At 54.7% G+C, this 14,714-nt stretch overlaps 1 protein-coding gene across 4 annotated transcripts in view; it reads right to left on the reverse strand.

Annotated features, from left to right (window-relative positions):
- Positions 1-423: 423 nt before the first annotated feature.
- Positions 424-14,714, reverse strand: part of ZNF512B (zinc finger protein 512B) — a 30,138-nt gene continuing 15,847 nt past the window's right edge. For all 4 annotated transcript variants that reach the window (XM_071572780.1, XM_071572781.1, XM_071572779.1 and 1 more), the window contains 5 exons: positions 14,244-14,435; positions 7,955-8,056; positions 6,909-6,971; positions 4,839-4,937; positions 424-4,442 (listed from right to left, as the gene is read on the reverse strand). In XM_071572780.1, the coding sequence (XP_071428881.1) occupies positions 4,149-4,442; positions 4,839-4,937; positions 6,909-6,971; positions 7,955-8,056; positions 14,244-14,435 (750 nt within the window). In that variant the 3' untranslated portion in view covers positions 424-4,148. The remainder of the gene's footprint in view (positions 4,443-4,838; positions 4,938-6,908; positions 6,972-7,954; positions 8,057-14,243; positions 14,436-14,714) is intronic.

Consider the following 14,714-nt stretch of genomic DNA (forward strand, 5'->3'; position numbering starts at 1 on the left):
AGCTCCCCAGGGAGGAGATCCTGGGCTGGATGTGGCTCCCGGAGCTGGGAGACACTGGATGCTGTTGATGTGATGGGTGGATTGGGAGCAGCTCTAGGGGTATTTCTAGCCCTAAAATAGGGTAGTGTGGGGCAGCTGGGCTGTGGGCACCAGGGACCCTCCTGGCACTGGGATCCTGAGGCTCTGGGGATCCTTCTGGCACCAGGATTGCTGGCTGTTCAGGAAGCATCCCTGGTCCTCACTCTCCCCAGCCTCCCCATCCTGGTGTTGGGGCACCCCTGGGCTGGGGACCATGTTCTTAAATCCCAGTAGATGGGGGGGTCCCCTCAGCCACGAACACGGAGGAAGGACAAATCCCAACCCACCAAATCCCACATCCAACTCTCCCACCGAAATGGCAAATAACGATGAGGACAGGGCTAATAAAAAATCAATAACCATTTATTCGATACAGCTGTTTCATACATACAGTACAGGAGCACCTCGGCGGGGCTCGGAGCTGCTCGGACAGTACTCTCCAACTGAGGATTTGTCAATGATTAACAAAAGAACAGATCGTCACAAATCGGGAGTTTATTATAAGATAGTTTACCGTTAAAACAATTTTATTTTTTGCAAATAAACACTTTTTAATATATATATTTATATATTTATATATATGGTTACAAGTGATAAATTGAAAATTCTTTTTTTTCCTATTTTTTTTTCTGTTTTCATTTTTTCCCCAAAATACACTTATGCACTAATAACTGGCATCGACGAGAAACATTCGGATATGCCGTGGGATGGGTGTCACGAGAAAAGAAAAGAACAAAACACTCCCAAGGTTCCTGGGTGTGACAGATGCTCCAGGGCCAGGCAGCTTCATCCACTGCAACTGGATTTGGCCCTCGCTTCCTGCCTGGAGCCGGTGCAGCACAGTCACCCTCACCGTGGTGTGGTGTCAGTGCTGGGGGGTCCTCAGCCACAGCAGCCCCCCATGACTGAAGCTTCCCAGGGGTCTCCCCACGGGGCTGCAGTCCATCCCTGCTCCCACAGAGGTTTAGCCCTTTCCTCGGGGACATGTGTGACTGGGCAGTGGGTTTCCACAACAGTGGAGGTGTGGGACCACAGTGTCACTGTCCCCAGGGTGACTAAACTCCCAAACCCTGTGGATGAGGGGATGAAAGGGGACAGGACACCTCATCCCCTTATCTGGTACTGCAGCCTCTGCCCATCCCTATGGATCAAGGTGGTTTCCCTGCTGGTGCTGCCTCACTGGGAGCACCTGAAGGGGCACAACCCACCAGCCCCCACCAATGCCACTGTGGTGTCACTCAGCCCTGTCCATTTGTCAGGAGCTGCTGGTGATCCCGGCTCTGCTCTGGAACCTTCCCTGGACAAGCAGGAGAGTTAAGGATGTTTCATAAGGAAAGCGGGGGAACATGTTTCTCTCTGAGTGATGACTACTGGGGAAAACACATTTTTAGGGGGGGAAAAATCCCTGGAGAATTCACTTTCTCATGGAAATTCCCAACTGACCACAGCACTGCCCTGCATCTCCCAGGTCTGAGTGACAGAGACAGCCCCAGCACCAGGACTGCTGCTCCCACTGCTGACCCTGAGATCTCAGATGGTCCTTGGGGTCCCTTTTGGGCTGGTGTCACTGTGGGAGGCCACTGCAGCTGTCCCTGCTGTTGCCAGGATGCTCCTTTGCAGACTCTCTTGTTAAGGAAGCAGAGGTGGGTTTTGATGCAGACTCTGTGATGACCCCCCAAGCCGTCCCTTCCCTGGGTGTCCCCCACCCTGAGCAGCTCCCAGGGCTCCCCCGGCATGGAGCACAGTGCTGCCTGTTAGTTTAATCAATGAGAAGCCAATTAATATCACATTAATGAGGCCTGGGCTGTGCCCAAGGGGAGGTGGTGGGGATTGAGTGGTGACCACCCAAGCCAGCAGCCTGGGCACCCTGGGTCCGTCCTCCCTGGGTCAGGGCATGGAGCTTTCCTTGGGGGTTTCTTCCATGGGAGGACATGATTTTGGGATCCAGCACCTTGCTCTGCCCCTCTACAAAGGATTTCAGTGCCAGGTCCCCATCTCTGCCTGCTGTCCCCTTCCTGGTGCTGCCAGCCTCCCCAGGAGCCCCAGTGTGCCCCCAAACACCCGTCTCTGGTGAGGGGCCAGTGCCCTCCCAACCATTACAGCTTTGGCAAGGGGATATGGGCTCAGCACCACAGAACAGCATTGCCAGGACAGTGTCCCCACATGCCTCTTGTGACAAAGAGTGAGCAGCTCCAAGCGTGCACATCCCACACCTCCTGAAGTTCTGGGAGACAGACCTACCCTGGTGACACCATCCACACACAGAGCCACTGATGTGCAAGCAGAGACCAGGCTGAGCTGCAGTGACTAATGAAGCTTTCTCACTAATTGCCTCGAGGCCTAGCACAGCCAACAGTGCTCCAGCACATTCCCTCACCTGCAGGCATGTGTCCAGCTTGCTTGGCATTGCAGAGGGTGGAACCAGGTGCCGGAGCCATGGACAGAGCAGGAGCCCCGGGTCCCTGAGAAGCCACTCTGGCTTCAGCCACCACCATTCCTCTTCCCTCCCTGGCTGGAATAACCTGCCAGAGGAGGATGTTAATTATGTCCGAGTGGCTTCTCGGAGCACGGAATGATACCGAGCCTCTAGCGGGCAGCAAGGAGTACTGAGCTCCTCAGAAAGCGAGGACTGAGGTTTGAACTGATTAAAGCAAAAGCAGAAGCTCCCCCCTCCGATGCCACTTCCCTGGCTCTGCATAGGGAAAAAATCGAATTAAGGTTTTCTGTTCTGTTACCGAGAGGAAACGTGTCTGTTTCCCGAGGACCGAGGTAGCCTGGTTTCGTCTGGAGATGGACACATCCTGGTCCAGGGATGGTTCCCTCCGGGCTGGAGCGAGGTGTGATGACAGTGCCAGCACAGGTGCAAAGAAGAGCCCGGGGGGAGAGCACAAGCAGGGACAGCCACAGGGACTGCCATCCCGAGGGGGATGGTTGGGGGCTCAGATGCATCTTTGGGAGAAGAGACTCCCCCCACAGTGGGTCCCGGCCCAGAGGCACAAGGGGAGTGGGAGGTGCCTGGGCAGCAGTTGGGCTCACCCAAAGCAGGACCTGTGATTGTCACTTGATGTTTTTTCTCCTGTCCCCATCACAAACCTCCCACGGCTGCAACTGGGGGCCTGAGACCTCATTCCTCCCTCCTGGGTAATCAGATAGAGCACAGTGGGACCCTGAATCACCCTTGGATGCCCACATGTCAGGCAGGGCAGTCCAATGGCTGCCATTTCCCCCTGCCTCTGGCACTGCTAGCTGCATCTGCAAACACAATCTGAGCACCAAGGCGCAGCTCCCTCACTGCACCCCCTCTGTGGTCACACCGCCACGCTCCACAACATTCCCACAACTTTCCATTAAACTGTCCAACCCGACCAGTTCCACGGCATCTCCCTCTCCAGCACCCCAGCCCTGTGTCCTGCTCCATTCCCACACTCTCTGTTCCCTCCTCTACCTGCGCCTCGCCGAGACAAACCCTGCAAAGCCGACACCCCACCATGGAGCCAGTCCCGGCCAAACACGGCCCCCCTTGGCCCGAGGCTGCGGGGAGAGCACTGCTGACACCCCCAGCACTTACTGCCAGACCTTCTGCCCGACCAGGTCAAACATCTTTGGAAACATTGCCCTGGAGCTGGGAGGCTGGGGCTGCTGGGCAGCTCCCTGCCCTGGCACGCAGCCGCTGGGGAGGGTCCCATCCACGGGATCCCACTGCTATTGCACTTCTCTTTTGCTCAAGCGTCACCAGTTTGGCGCAGGGGAGGGGAGTCACGGGTCGGGGGAGGCAGCAGGGTCCCACCGAGGGGTATGTACATAGGCAGGGGCTGGAGAACGGTCCAGCTTCTTTGATCCTGTTTGTTTTCCAGTGTGAAACAAGGTACGGGACTTGTTTTTAAGTGGTTAATTGGTATTTTCTGTCTTTTTTTTTAAACTTTTTTCCTTTCTTTTTGTAAAAAGAGGGTGAGAGGAGGGTGGGGGGAAAGGGAGTTGGGATGGGAAGGAGAGGACAGAAAACTGGGAGAGATCCCCACCCTGTTACCCTGGGCTGTAAACGAATCCTCAGAAACGAGTCTCTGAGCTGCTCATTTCTCAGACATCTTGCTGGCTCCTCCCTTCTGTTGGCTCGGGGGTTTGGGGACACGTTCCTCCCCCTCGGGGCTGTCCCGGGAGCTTTCCCAGTGCTCAAGGGTTTTCTTGTGATTAGTCTTTGCTGCCACGCTCTCTTTGCTCTTCAGGGACAATTCTGGAGGCCTCTCCTTGGGTTTTCTCCCTCTTTTCTTCCCGTTTGTGCTTTTCTTTTTCTCCTCTTTGCTAGAAGAAAGCTGTTCCCTGTTTTTCTTTTTCCGGCTGGCCTCTGAGGAGGTTCGGAACCAGTTCTGTGTCCGTGGGGTGACACGGGGATTAGTGACTGTCCAGGGGCCAGGCACTGGCACTGGCACCAGCACACACAACCCGAGCCTGGCCCACCCCACACCCTGCTGGCATCACCTCCCCAAGGACAAACTCCTCAGTGCTGAGCAGCTGCAGCCAGCCCTGGGGGTGTCGAGGACACCAGCGGGGATAGGGAGGATCCCCCCAAGTTGTCACAGCATTGCTGATGCTGCTGGGAGCTGCTGCTGAGCTCCACTCTCAGCAGACATGGATGGATGGATGGATGGATGGATGGATGGATGGATGGATGGATGGATGGATGGATGGATGGAGAGGGACAGCCCAAGGATGGGCGTATTGGAGCAGAGACCAGCCCAGCCCAGCTCCAGCCGCTTCCTTACCTCTGAGTGAGCCTTGATGATGTGGTACTTGACGCCACTCTCAGAGCTGAACTCCTTCTGGCACAGGAGGCAGCGGTACTTGCCCACCGAGTGGTCTCCCTGCAAGACAGAGCAGCCTCCTGCAGAGCTGAAAGAGCCCTGGAGGGGTGTCCCCTCCTCCATCCCCGGTCCTGACCCCCCTGTGACCTCAAAATGACATAAAATAAATGGTCCTGTTCAAATCATCAGATCTCTGTTGGCCTCGGTGCCAGGCCAGGAGCTCAGCCACATCTCTCTGATCTTCAGCCTGTGTGTCCCCAACATCACCAGGTATGCCCCAGGGCTGATGGGGCCATCGCCCTGTGTCATCACTGTCAGCAGATCTGTGATCTCCTGGGACTGAACCACCATCAGATTTATGTCCAACACTCACCTAATTTTCCCTTTACACTGTCAAAGAGCCACATTGACTGCTGGATTCCTGTCATCAGAGCCCTGGTGGGATGATGGATCTCCTGGCTCTGCCGCAGGTCACGGCACGCGGGAGATAATGTGCTCTCTGTTGATGAGGGGGTTATGGATGAGCCCCTCTGGGCAATATATTTCCTCCCTGGGAATCTCTCCATAGCTATAAATCTGGAGTTAGACAGGTCTCTCATTTCGGGAGAGGGCAGGGCTGGGGCCCTGCTGCAGGCTGGCTTCAGGAATACTCAGGCAACATCATCTTGGTGGATCAATCCCCACTGAGGATAGGGTGCTGCCTGGGAGCAGTCTCCACTCTCACTAAGGCTTGATGTATGGCAACCAGTTCTCCAGGATTTTATAGCAGGAATCACAAGCCAGCTCTGGAGGGGTTGTGATTATGTCCAATTTGGTGGCACATGTGTCCAAACTAAAGCCTCTGTAAGGGGAAGAATCCTACTGACAGTGGTGTGGGGGTCACAGAGCAGAAATTCCCCCAGTGCTGACCCCCATCACCAGGCCCCAGCTGTGCCAGATACAGAGTGTGCAGCTCTGTAGTTCATAGAAATGCTCATGCAGATCCTGGCTGCCTCCCCTTCATGGAACCCGACAGAAACCAGCTCCATTTTCTCTTGGACAGCAAAAGAACTGTCCCAGTCTCCCGTGTTTGCTCTTTTATCCTGCATAAATCCAACTTCTCCTGCTGGATCTCTGCAGCCCGTTTTCTAAATGATCTCATTAAGAGCTGCTGTTCCAGCTAGCGCTGGAGGAGCGCAGGAGTTGGTGTTTTTAATAACCATGGGATATGTATTGGAGCTGCCTCCTGGAAGCTCCATTCAATGGAAGCTGCAGCTGGAAATGTTTCAGGGTATAAAGCTTTAGCAGCTCTTACTCGGTTCCAGCTTAAGGGACCTACGCTGAGCTCCCGATCCCTCCCCTGTGGCAGCCACAGGCCACTGGAGCTCAGGGCTGCTCCATCAGGCAGGAGGGCACTGGTCTCTGGATGGACTCCAGGATGCCCCTTCCAACCTCAGCTCATCCCAGGAGGCATTGCAACAGAATCCCTCCAGCTGGGCTTTCAGAGGGGTTGCAGGGCTGCCTAAATCAATGGAGGAAGATTCCCGATTCCCGCGAAACATTCAGTTTCCAACACCCATCTCTTTGGCTCTGAGGTGCTGTGGCTGATGTGTGGTTATGTGAGGTGGTGGCCACGTTGGGTAGCCAAGGACTCATGAATGATTTGGGGGCTGCAGGAACCAGCAGGGCAGGGGCTGCAGTGGAATGGGAGGACATGAGGCAGGAGGGTTTAGTCCCACTGCTGTGTCCCTGAGACACTCCGTGTCAGAGGCCTGGGCTCTTGGGGGAGATGTTTGTATTGTGGAACCTCTGCTCTACAGCTGGGATGGCAGCTACATCCTCTCTATCCCATCTGCTCTGCTCCAGCCTCTCTGCCCCCATCTGCCTGGTGACAACTCACAGGGAGCAGCACTGCCTGCCCTGCCCTCCCAGTGGCCACCATCATTTAGCCTGTGCATTGTCCCTTGGCTTTTCCCTTCCACACCAGCTGGGGGGAAGAGAAAACCAAATCCCAAAGCCACCTGAGAGAAGGCTGTAAAAGGAGGGGCCCACCTTGTTGCAGTTGGCCAGGTGAGCTTTCAGCCCCGAGACACTGGAATAAATGGCTTCACAGCACTGCAGGAAGAAACAAAGCAAGGTTAGGCATGAACCCCCTCATCTGTCCCTCTGAGCCGGGGCCAGGAGCCCGCTGAGCCAGCACAGCCACCGGTCCAGGCTGAGCAGTGTGAGGTTAATGCTCTGCAAGGCGCCAAGGGCTCTGGTCACACGTTTCCTATTAGTGCTAATGGGAGTCATGTGGCCACATCCCTCTGCAACAGCCTGAAAAACGTCTCCCCTAAATGTCTCCACGGAAAACGTACATTTGCGAGCTGTCGGGAGGTCCTGCTGGGCTACAGGAGTTCTTGGAGCCACAGCAGAGGCTTAACAGAGAGGAGAAATCACCCGGGCAGCAGCATGACCAGTTTCTGAGCAACGTCTTTTTCAAGTGCCTGTGTATGACATTAATTAGCCAGCCCGGCTCCCTCAGCCTTGAGGGAACAGCCTCCTTCAGAACTCCCATTAGCAAGGCTTTGTTTGGGATGATATATCCAGGCCCAGCACCAGGGTGGGGTTCACCTCCCCGCCAGCTCGGGCCAAGACTGTGTTTCACAGAGAGATGAAGCACACGCACCATGCCCTGAGGTTGCTGCCTGTTGAAGGGCTTTAAAACCCTTGGCTTAAATCCAGTCTGGCTTAACTGTGGGAAAAGCAGGTTCTCTGCATTGAAAGGCTCTTGAACACAGGACGTACAGCCTTCACCTGGTCTGGATATCAGGAGCTTCACAAAGGCAGCTCCAGAGCCCCAGCTGGGCAATGCTGAACTGTCAGCCCAAGAGTGGCCCAGACCCCAAGCTTAAGCACACCAGGAGGATCCCAAAGGCAGGGTATGCTTTAACCAGGCATGGCAGCAAGCCCAAGGAAAGGAGGTGAAATGAGTGAGCATCACTGTCACCTGGAGCCCAGTGAGAACCTGCTTTGGTGGGTTTCTGTCCCCAAAACTCCCCTTTCCCCCTGCAGGCTGAAACCAGCCAGCCTGTGGCAGAACAGGCAGTCCTTACGTTGTTGGGACAGTTGATGCGGCCCTTCTCCTTCACTTCATTCTTCCAGTTTTCCAGCAGCCTGGGATTGAGCTTTGGAAGCCCTGGCCGGGTGTAATTGAGCTGTGAACAATAGCAGAGGATTAGCAGAGCTGCACACCCCAGCCTGGTCCGTGCTGGAGTCCTGCCTCTTCACACTGGTCTTGTCCCCACCCGAAGTGAATCGGAACTGAAAACTACTTGTGAGGCTTCTCCCAGGGATGTCATACTCCCCTGGGCACTGCAGAGCATGGGGTGGCTCTGCCCACTGCTGTGCCACCGGTGAGGAGACCCCTGGCAAATGGGAGAGAGGAGGTTCCTGCTCCCAGGTCCATGCCCGGCTGCAGGGCCAGGCCTGGACCCAGCGTTTTCGGTGCATGGTGTCAGCTCAGCCCTTCTGCTGTGTTTCATAACCAGGGGAGTAAACAACCCTGCACACTGGGCAAAGGGGACAAGGCCAGGAGCCTCCATGGCTGCCTTCCATGCATGAATGGGCACAACCCGTTAAACAATGAAAGGCTCTTGTGCCTCTGCCTCTCCTTCTGGCAGGGCTGCTCCTTCCAAGTGCTTTTAATTACCGCTTTATTAATGACTTTGAGGATTAGCATAGCAGGCTGGCCTTTCCAACTCCAGTTCTGCATGTTCAGCGTAAGTCAAGCCTGCAGCTCTGGGCATCTCTGGGGCTCTGGGCTGCTGTGTCTGGCCCTACCTGTGGGATTGGTCCCTGCCTGCCACTGTGCCAAGGTCTGCAGGGGACACCAGCCTGCTCAGCCATGCTGGCACAACTCCCAGCCCATCCTGGTGAGCTCTGCTAGAGCCAGTGGGTGTTGTTTGGGTCCCAAGCCCCAAACTTGCCCGGAGTGGGAACAGTGCTGTGTAAGCCCACAGAGGACATGGTGCAGGCATAGGTACCTTAGCATGTGCCACTCTTCATGGGCACCTCTGAGCACAGGGCATGGCTGCATCCCTGCATCCATGCTGGATGGAGAGGATGCACAGCCAAACAGCATTTGCAGAGGTGCAAACCCAGGAGCTGTTCTTAAAACATTGCCCAAGGACCTGGACCTGATGGTTCAGAGGCAGTGGGAAGCTGGCTGGATTTCTTTTCCAGCTGCGACTTTTCCTGAACATGCTGATAAAGCTGCAAATCTGCCTCTGTCCAGCTCCCCTCAGCTGTTCCCAAACCTCCCCACAAAGGGAAACTCAGGATGTGGAAGGCTCAGATGCCAACCACTCAAATTGAAGTGATCTACGTGCCCCTGCTGCCTTCCCCTTGGCACGTGGTGGGGCATGGCCAGAGCAGAGATCCCACGGAGAGATGGGCTCCATGGAAGTGGCAGGGGCAGAGGGCTTTGCGAAACGATGCTGCCAACGCTGGCACAGACGGACGTGGATGTGGAAAACTCCCCTGAGCCCCAGTGAGCTGCTATTCTGTCGTGCTTTGTGGCTGGGGGAGATGCCAGAAGAGCTCTTTGAAGCTCTGGGATGGCACATCTACCAGGCTCTTGATCCCCCACCCGGGAAAGGCAATGCCACCTCCAGGGGAGAACACAGGAGTCCCTTTCTGCCATTGATACTGAGAGTCAGGATGCCAAACGGCCTCCATAATTAAAAACCAATCAATCCCATGAATGAGCAAACATTAACGGTAACCGCACACAGCCCCAGCAACAACCTCTCCCTCCGCACGTCTCCAGGGAGGAGGCGAGGGGGGATGTTCAGAGATGTGGACTCTGCTGCTCTGCTTTCCCACTCCAGAGAAAAATCCCTCCCCGCTCTCCTCTAACAGCCCTGTACAATAACATGTAAATCCCAAGTCTTCCCAGGGCGCTGTGGTTCTGGGAATGTCAAAGTCATCTTTATGTCTCTATTAAGAGGGAGCCCCAGGCATGGAATATTTTATATTTTCTTTTTCTTTTCCATTTATTTTCCTCAAACAGCCTGTAAGTGAAAATTTTCATGGCCAAATCATTAAACGACTACAACTGGTTTTGGCTGCAGCCCATCTCTTCTGAACAGTCAAAGGATGTTGGGCTGGGAAGGTTTGTTTTCTTTGACTGACGGTTTTATTTAATTAACTTTCATATTTCAATCCTCCTGCTCCTTAGACAGCTCTCCCCTTCCCCAAAATATATCACAGTAAATGAGAACCATGTGGGGTGTCTCAGCCAATGAGCCCCTGGAAGCCTCACCCAGGTCCCCAGCCCAAGGCACAGCTCTCCCTGTGGAAGCTGTGGGTGATGCCGCCTGGGAGGTGAAGCCAAAATGCACCCAAGGGTGCTGGATGGCAGCCAGGTCCCACAGCAAGGTCACACCATGCCAGCACTGCTGAGCAAGGGGAGGAAGGATGGACTCGGCCCCGCAGCTGGAGCTGGGATCCGGTTTGGCCCACCAGTGACATGAGTCCGCAGGGCTCAGCCTGGCTCCCGCACAGATTGCAGGGCCATTGTTTTGGGGGACAAACCCAAGCCAGCCTCTTCTGCTCTGGAATTTATCCTGGTTCCAGTATAAAACCTCAGGCCTGGAGATGACTTTTCCTCTTTAGCTTTATGACTGACCCACAGCAGTCCTTTGCTCTGGACCCCTGGCACACCACAGCATCCAGGCTCCATGGGGATGTGCAGCCTCCATGGCTGACCTCAGCCCTATAGCAGCACACACAGCCCGAGTCTTGGGGAGGTCAATGGGGTGTCCTTCTATCCCACAGAGGAGCTCTGCATCCCTTCCTGTGCAGAACTGTGGCTGCCTGGGCTGCAGGAGCCCAGCACCACCCCCAGCACCTTGAAGTAAGCAATGCCATCTCGAGCTCTACTGGGAGAGCACCGCACCAGGAAACAGGGGGATGTCCATGGCATTTTCTACCCTCTTGTCTCTTAGATGCTCCTTCCCTCTGCTCAAGGAGGCTGTTTCTCATCCCCCACCAGATCCCAGAGTCCATGACAGCCTGCCCATGCCACCAAACTGGGGGTTCCCTGCAGCCTCTCACTCCTTCTGTGGCAGCCCCAAGGCTGCTCATGGGCAGATGATGGCCCCAGAGAAGGTCAGAGGGTCGGCATCATCTTCACAGACCTTCTGGAAAGGGGATTTTTCCCAGAAAAGCAGCAGGGGTGTGCCCTTCCCCATCTGACAACCCCAGCAAGCGGCTGTTGTGAAACACCCCATCTGTTTCAGCTTATCCGGAGGCAAATAAAGATCGGAGCGAGAAAATAAGACTCCAGTGTATATTTAGAAATGCTGGATTTGGTTAGTGCAGACCGAAGGCAGCGCTGGGCCTGGGACTGAGCGGCAATCGTTTATTCTGATGCCATTGCTTTGGTGAGAAGGAATCCGTTCTCCCGGGGAAAGGCGAACACATCCCACCACAGGCCACCAACGGGATCCAAATCCAGTGTCCCTCTCCGTGGCTGGGACCAGCTGCCATGTGGCCACAGCACAGGGGCTGCAGTGGGGCTTTGCCTCCTGGAGGCTGAGAACCCCCATATACCATCACCTTGCTGAGCAGCTGTGCCTTCCCATGGAAGAAGTTTTGCTGTCTGGAGAATGGATGGAGAGGAGGGTGACTTTCCTCATCAGCTTCCTTGAAATCCATGTTGACTGCTGGGACCCTGTGCTGCATCAAGTTTGGGTGTATCCATCCACCACTGGTTACTTACAGACCACAGCAGTAATGCATCCATCTCCCAGGAATCCTGGAAATCCCCAGGGCTTTCTGAGAAGATGCAGGAGCAGCTGAAATCTGCTGCAAATCCCTGACACATCTCACCTCTCCCCAGGTCCAGCGAGGGGATCTGCAGGCCCAGCAGCATATTCCCAAAGGTTGGGTAAGGCTCAGGGGGAAGAAGACATGATGGTGTAGCTGCTCTTTTGGGAATCCCACCAGTTCCCATCAGACCCACCACACTGGTCATGGTGAACTAGTGTTTTTCTTCCTGCTGCTCTGGTGGCTCTGGGCTGTCAGGTCCCTCAGGGGCAGCCACCACACACCCTCAGCAGGGTAGTGGCATGGGGACATGGGGACACTGCCCACTGCTCTAAGCCTCCTGCATGGCACAGAGCTGTCCTGCCAGCACAGCTGAAGGCAGTTCTGAGGGAAGGGCTGTTTTGGGCTGTATTAGGGTCAAACTGGGCACTTGCTGGCATGTTTGAGGCACTCACAGCTCGCAGGTCTTTTCCACACCCTTAACTGAAGCAACTTGTAAACCCAGAGGGGTCCTGAGCAATGCAAGACACAGCTAAGCAGAGCAACAGGGTGTGCTGAAGTCAGCAAGTTCCCACCAGCTTCCCTGGGCCGAACCTGCCTCCCACCTCCTTCCAGCATTTCTTGTTGAGAAAAAATGTCATAGACTGAACAGATTATAGAGTGTTGTCAAGGGAACGTGACAGCCACTGCAAGACGCACCCACAGGCACACACAGAGCTACGTATGCATTCACCCACTGCACTGATTCCTTCCAAAATCCATGGAGGATTTCATGCAGGGCCTGAGGTCCTGGCCCTTGTTTTGCCACCTGGGACCTGATCCAATTCCCCCCTTGCCCGTCCTCAATGCAAAACTGCTTCTGTCAACCTCATAGCAATTCCTTGACTTTTAGCACCAAGGTGGGGCCCAGTCAAACTTAAACAATTAGACTCTGAGCACATGAAATGTCTCATAAAAAAACCCACACGCATTTCATGCAGCAATTATGGCAGTGCTGAGACCTTTGCAATGCCTTTGTATGTCACCTGAACACGTGCCTGGGGTCCTGGCTACTCCCTCACTTCAAACAGAAAATACCCGAAGTAAGAGGTGAAGGAAGCAGCTCCAAGAGGAAAGGGAGGAACACAAGAGCTAAGGCTAGAGGGGGGAGAAAAGAGCTGCACACCTCTCCTCACATGGTATTTGAAATGAAACAGCTACTTTGGGCTTGATTTTCTTTATGTTACAAATGCATTGCAGCTGAAGTAGTCTGGAAACCAACAATGGCAACACCAAGCACTGGGGAAATAAAAACCTGGCAACCAGTTCTGGCCCTAGAACCCCCAGCTCTGCTCTGTGGCAGTGTTGTGGCTGGATTCCTTTCTGTGCCAGTGCCTCACAGGGATGCCATGGTGGGTAAAGAAGCTGCGGGTTGTTCCTGTGCTGGTTTTCCAGCTGCCCACCATGTGCAGATCAGGAGCTGAGCAGGGATGAGCAGCTCCAGGTCTCTGCAGGACCTTGCCCTCATGATATCCTCTGACCCTCACTCCCATCTTTGCAACGTGCCCAATATCCTGCCCAGAGTGAATTTTGGAGTACTGGACAAGAGATGAGCAACAGGTCAGAGCAAGAAATAAGCCTGGCACCCAACTGCAGAGTCACCTGCTCAGGAAACAGGCTGCAGCTTGTGCAGGATGGCTCTGCATTGAGTCCCAGCAGATGAAAAAAACTCCTATTTCCTCTCTTTTCTCCTCTTTTACACCGTAAAATTTCATGATTTACTGCTGCTTCATTCCTTTTACAGTCCAGAAGGAGTGTACCTGGAGGGAATTTCAGCTTTGGGACACTCCCAGGAATAATCACCTCTTCTCACAGCCAGGAGGGAGGTTTGGTTTAACATGTACTCACTCCAATGCCTACACAAAGCTCAAGCCTGCTGGGTCCCCATGCAGGCCCCACAGCACTGGGCCACGAGAGCATCTCTGCTGAAACCTGAGGGGCTCAGCCCTGCCTCCACTCTCCACCTTCCTCTGCTCTCAGCAGTACTGCTCCGGGATGCTGCAGGCCCTTTACCTCCAGGAAAACATCTCCCAGAAGCTAAGGAAGAGACATGGAAGGAAGGGAATTCTGGCTGGAGTATTTTTGCTCTCTGACAGCACAAGGGAGATTGTTTCAGGTCCAATCTCTGCTCTCTTCACATGCTCCTCTTGGCTACCAGCCCCTGCTTCCCCACTCAGCACGGACCAGAACCCACCCCGCTCCACAAACAACATCCTTTGGGCCAGACTGATTTCTCCCCAGAGCACCACCTTTTGCTCCATTCCACTCAGTGGAAAAGGGCAAAGCTCTCTGCTGCTGGGAGTCTCCAGACCACAGGGGCTTAGCCTGCACTGGGTGGGCTCTTCAGCAATAAATCTGCCATCACAGCTAATTAATTTAAGGCACAGCAAGCCAGACACGTGAGCAGCCTTCAGCCATCTGGGGCCAGGCAATCATCCCAGGATCTCTGTGTACAGCTGGGGCCAGGCTAGAGCATCCCAGGATCTCTGTGTACAGCTCATGCTAAAACAAAAGGAACTAAAGGCTGCTCACCCGCTTTGTTTCAGGCACCAGGTCGTCCTTCATCCTCCGCTTGGTCCAGTCCCTGGCGAGCTCATCCTCCGCGATCTCCTGGAGGTGAAAGATGGCGACCTGGGCCGACGTCCGACGGATGCGGCCGCTCGGGGTCCTCTCGAAATCTTCTACAGGACCAGGCTCCTGCTTCACCTCCGGCTCCTCTGGAGGCTGAAAGAGAGGCAGAGTCAGGAAGGACATGACAAGAGAACAGGCAAGCTCTCCAGGCCTGGGATGGGGATGCTGAGATTGGGGCTGTGCCTTTCCAGACCTGCTCTGTGCCGCTGCACCGGAGCACAGGAATGAAGGGAGCACCCGCCCCACTCAGCCCAGCAGCCGCCACGAGATAGACCAACTGTGTCCCGTGTGTATAAATGTCTCCAGTTATTAGTTAGGGAGTGACTAGTGTTGGATGCACTGTCAGTAGGGATCAACAGAACAGAAAAGGAT

Source organism: Pithys albifrons, chromosome 18, assembly GCF_047495875.1.
Source record: "Pithys albifrons albifrons isolate INPA30051 chromosome 18, PitAlb_v1, whole genome shotgun sequence".
Lineage (NCBI taxonomy): Eukaryota > Metazoa > Chordata > Aves > Passeriformes > Thamnophilidae > Pithys > Pithys albifrons.